This window comes from Pundamilia nyererei, unplaced genomic scaffold, assembly GCF_000239375.1.
Source record: "Pundamilia nyererei isolate P.nyererei 1_Seehausen unplaced genomic scaffold, PunNye1.0 scaffold00304, whole genome shotgun sequence".
Lineage (NCBI taxonomy): Eukaryota > Metazoa > Chordata > Actinopteri > Cichliformes > Cichlidae > Pundamilia > Pundamilia nyererei.
Window position 1 is genome coordinate 536289 of NW_005187705.1, and position 5292 is coordinate 541580.

The 5292-nt window shown below is 39.5% G+C and overlaps 1 protein-coding gene across 3 annotated transcripts in view; it reads left to right on the top strand.

Moving 5' to 3' along the window:
* LOC102213065 (arrestin red cell isoform 1) overlaps positions 1-2539 on the top strand; it is a 21583-nt gene extending 19044 nt beyond the window's left edge. For 2 of the 3 annotated variants that reach the window (XM_005751247.1, XM_005751250.1), the window contains one exon: positions 415-2539. In XM_005751247.1, coding sequence (XP_005751304.1) covers positions 415-505 — 91 coding nt within the window. In that variant the 3' untranslated portion in view covers positions 506-2539. The remainder of the gene's footprint in view (positions 1-414) is intronic. The other variant, XM_005751248.1, reaches the window with a different exon arrangement.
* The last annotated feature ends 2753 nt before the right edge of the window (positions 2540-5292 follow it).

Here is a 5292-nt window from a genome sequence, read left to right on the forward strand (position 1 = left end):
ATGACGTGTTCAGCAGTCTGATGGCCTGGTGAACCAGCTGAACATGAGAGGTTTTTGGACCAATTTTGTGTTCTCCATTCTTTAAGCACCGGCACCGTTTCAAAAGTACCGATTTGGCACCGGTATCGGATAAAACCTAAACGATACCCATCCCTAGCTGCGAGACGTGACGAGTGGATCTTGAATCTGTGAGCGCTTCATTAATGCTGAAGGGTTAGGAGCTACCGTCTGTTTCAGGAAATGACAGCAGAAACATCTGCAGCCGTTTGCAGCAGCGGCAGATTCACAAACCCGGCGTGAGGTGGAAAACTTCACAGATGCTCAGTTCACACATGTGACGTGCTGTTGGTGCTGGATTCAAACAGGGCTGTATGGAACCTTTCACAATAAAACTCGTCCTTTTCATCCTTCAAGCAGCATCTCGCAGGACGACGACTTCGTCTTCGAGGACTTCGCCCGCCTCCGGCTCAAAGGTGTTGTGGACGACAAGGACGAGGACTGCTAGGAGCTCGCCAACCCCTTCATATGCTCGCTTCAAAACCACAACACACACACACACTCACACACTGTTCACATTCCCCAGGGATGGATGAGGGTATATTTGGACGGAGGCCTCGGAGGGGCTTGGTGGTGTTCTTCCTCTCTTGCTTCAGCCATTCGTCACGCCACCCCACCATTTTTCCGCCGTCTTCTCCATCTGTTGTCTCTTGTTTCTCTTTTTTGCTAGAAATTCTAAATGTTAAGCAGCTGCAGGACAGATGTTGGCACTGTGGATGGGAACCTCTGCTGCTTGTCGTGGGCGGGGCTTTGAGATAGAAAGCAGGAAGCTAAAGAATCAGCAGCGTTCGTCCGCTTTGTTTTTGAATGTTTCCCGACGATCACCGTCCTGTACAAGCAGAATATATATTTGGAAAAAAAATTGTTCGGTGGTGATCGCCGCTTTCCTTCGAGTAAATCCTGTAGATAGTTTTTCTCGCGGTGGCTGCAGCGAGAGGAAATACATGTGCACACAAACACACACACTCAGAGAAGTCTTACAAGCGACTGAAGTTCGATTTCACCAGCATCCGCTCTCCTCCTGCTCCAACTGTCGTCCATGTTCAGAAACGTTCGCCATGTTCTGTCGGCTTTTTTTAATTATTAAAAAAAAACATTCCAGTGCGGACACTTCATTCAGATCCCAGAGATCATTTTGCAATCCTGCTTTTTAAGAAATTACATGAAAAGACGACAACCAAAACTTTATCCACCCTCTCCGTAAGTGGAGCAAATTTAACTCTTTATTTTGGTTTGATCCTGTTAAAGCTCAACAGTAAGCTGGTACTTGTCTGAATACGTTGTTGGTTAAGAGAATGAAGACGTGTAATTGCAACAATGTGACAGCGAACAAATTGAAGCTAAAAACAAAGCATATAAATTTGAGATGGTACAGGAGGCCTGATCACTGAGAGTCACGATTCTTAATTTATATCCTGGGTTGTTTTAGTTTTCTCTGATGGAACTAAAGAACACTCTTGAGTTTAGTCACACTGGAATCTTTTTTTTTTTTCCCCTTGAACTTTGGACTGGATTTGGAGGTCGAGTCACTGGATAGGTTTTTTACCTTTCTTTGATCTGTTTCTGTTTATTTCACTTCCAGATTTACAGTTAAAGTCAACAAAACTGATGCTAAAGTCTGTTTCTCTTGTTGCTTGTTAAAATAGAAACGGTCTGAGACTCGGTGCGGCCGGTTTAACTCGCCATTGTCAGCTCATTGAAGGGAAACTCTGGTGCTCGTTGTTTGGTTTGTTGTCTTCACTCACTGGTCCAAACTCACTTTGAACAAGCATTCAGATGAAGTTAGTATGAAGCTTCACCTCAGAGTTAAGTCATCACAGGAAGCTGTGCTGTGCCTTTAATGTTTCACTGTTGCCAACACGATGATCTTTGAACCTTGGTGACTGACAAGAACTCAGCTTTTTTAAAAAGAAAAATTGTTGGTTTAAAACGTTTGGGCAAACCTGGGATGTGTCAGTTTAGAAACACTGCGTGGTGTTATTTTTCTCTAATTAAGTTCAGGTCTTACATTTTAGTTTCAGGGGATAAACCATTAAATATTTTGCTTAGTAAATATAACTTTAAAATTAATATTAACTTTTTAATAAAATAAAACAACCACATATTCTTATAATTTCTAATCCTTGAGAGCTTCTCTTTATTTTATTGTGTAGATTGCAAAGATACATTTTAAATTAATGTTGTCACCATTTTCTTTTCTGGAATTATTTCCAATCTGGTAACAAATATTTCTGTGGCCTTTACTGTTGTTTAGTTTGTACTGTGATGATACAATATTTGGGGGTTTGTCCGGGATTTGGCAGTTTCACCGTTATTTCTAGACCATCAAACACAGATTACTTAAATCCCACTATTGTTTTGTTTGACACATTGAAAGATGCTGATGACAGTGAACAGACTTACTCACTTTAATGTTGACCTGTTCAAATTTGACTTATTTCCTGTGAATGTTCGTATTAAACATGGTTGAAGTTTCTGATAACCAATTGGTCAATGATCCGTAATCCTGCAGCCAAATGCTCAGTTTTTTTGTTTTTCCTACTCACAGTCTGTATGATGTCACACAGAGCAGATGTCCCTATTATGATCATCTCAGGACACAGAAACCATCTCATGTTCTGACCAGAGGCAGCCAATCAGAAGAAAGTTGTCTTAAAGTGGAAGTGAGAGCTCAGTACAAGATAAGGATTATTTAGAGCTTTGAATCACGCAAAGCTGCTTTGCTAGATTCTCGTAGAGACCAAGGATAAAAATGCAGAGCTGGTAATGAGCAGTATTGATTCACTTTGAAATGTTTTTCACACCTTTATTCTCGGTATGTGACCTTTTTTTTCTCTCTTAGAAACAAAACATAATGATCTAAAAATGAAACCATAAAACTATTTTTTAAAGGTCGATGCCAAAGGAAATGTTTAAACTTGAGAAGCTGAAGTTGTTTAAAATAGTCCAAAATGAACCAAAGCATCAAAACAAACATGCATGAAAAGACCACTAGGCAGTCGTGTTGAAGACAAATGAACTGAAACTAAAGGCTGTGCAGTGCTGTGTAGTACCACGATAGTGCTGTGAGTCTTTGCTGGACCTCGATTTCAAATCTGGTCCAGAGTTTGGATTTAGGTGTTTTGGCGAGTACCCGGTCTGTGTGATGCTTGCCATAATGTCTACAAAACAGGAAGTGATTTCTGCTGGTGGGTCGGACAGGGAGCAGCTTAAAAGTAGCTGCACATTGACTCTCTGCTTCATCTTGTGGTCCAAAGTGCAGCCATGCTGCTCTTCTTCACGTTCTTTTGGAAGCTTTTAAACAGTTTTTAAAGCACATTTACTTACAGGAAGTAACTTTAGGGTGCCATGAGAAACATGACAGCCAAAATGAACCAATCAGCACCAGTGTTTCCGTTCTAAATCCACCTCACCAACATCCCGCCTTACCCTCTCAAGACCATCAAACCATTTAAGTGATCTCTTTTCTTTCCTCCATCCAAACTCGGACACGATGTGAAGGACTTCAGGTTTTAGACGCCAGCTTTCCAAATCTGTTGCTTTTATTCTAGGCTTTATTATCGTTATTATTAATGTTATTTTGTTAATGATTTTTGGCCCCAAATCCCCGTACAGATCAACATTTCAGATGAACACGAGCACTGCACTTTCATTGGACGAAAACCCCGCAGAACTGCAGACGTTTTATTTCAGAAGACGAAGAAGAATGTTAACATTTATTTTTCCCTAAAATTGTTTGTCGGGGTTTCACAACTTGAACTTTGTTTTGTTCAATTTTCAAACTGCCAAATTTCCCTCCTTCCCACCCTCCCTCCTTCCTTAGCTCAGTCAAACGTTACAGCTGCGACCCTAAAACAAGACGAAGATGAAGAAGCCGACTCGGAGCATGATTTGAATTCCTTTGTTTGAAATTTTGTTTCCAAGCAGTGCTGTGAATCGTACGAGCTGTGATTCTGTCCTTATTTTGTCGTGCATATGTGGGGTAACTTTGCTAAGTGTGAAAATATTTTGACAAGTGCCACGCCCCGGCCCTGTGCGATGCTTACCATAATGTCTATAAAACAGGAAGTGATTTCTGCTGGTGGGACGGACACCAGAACAGATAGATCTATGATTATTATGCTTCTGATTATGATTATTATTATTATTATTATTATGGTGACTTCTTATTATTCTACTGTATCATCATTGCGACCATGATTATTCTCATAATCATTTAAGAGTCTATTGTTTCGCCATGTATTTTTTATGTTGAGATTTTTATTTTAGTTTTCTTTTTATTAAAGGTAAAAAGAACTAACAGACACCCAGGCTCTGCTTCGCTTTTTTAATCTCCGACGATGAAGCTGTGAACTATTTGTTGGCAAACAATCACATTTATATCTCTGAATAGACACCCGGTAGTCACATTTCTGATTTCGACGAAATAAAGTGGAGCAAGACAACAAAACAGGCTGCAGTTACATTCTCGGAAGTGTGTTTGGAACAATTTATGACATTCTTGGGTTAAAATGTGAATTTTTTTTTTTTTCTGTAGAGATGACAGGAACTACAAAAAACACTTGGTCAGCATCAGGCTTCACTGTGAAGAAAAAACCATGATGGGTTTATGAAGACCGAACACTGGTTTTATCTCGAGGGCCATTTAAGCGAACATTCAGACCGGGGAAACTAATCCAGCCAACAGTCACCTCAAGGCGCATGCTCAGCAGTGTTGGGCAAGTTACTTTGAAAAAGTAATTATAGTTACTTTTTTGAAGTAGTAACTAGTAACTGTTAGTGAATGATTTACAAGATTCTAAAAGTAATTAATTACTTGAAAACGAACTATTGCGTTACTTAAAAAAAATGTTTGACCCTCTGGGGTCCAGGGTATAATCGGCCATTTTTAACTACGTCTGATGTTTCCTCCACATTTCACCCTTAGAAACTGTTTATTTGCCTTGTTTGGTCTCGTTCTTTTCAGCACAGCCTCACGTGTCTGAATTTACAGTTGTTTTCATTTTGACTGTATTAACACAATTGATCTAAAATCAGACAAAAAACATAAAATCTGGGTAGAAAGTGATATTTTTTACTGTAACAACCACAAACATGTTTAATGATCATATTTCATAACTTTAAATGCAAATATAAATTGTCAGTTTATATTTGTGTCTCCATGTGTAAAATCATACGCACAAGTTTTGCAAACAAAAAAGTTATTTGCAGCCATTTACCTTTGACCCTTTTTTT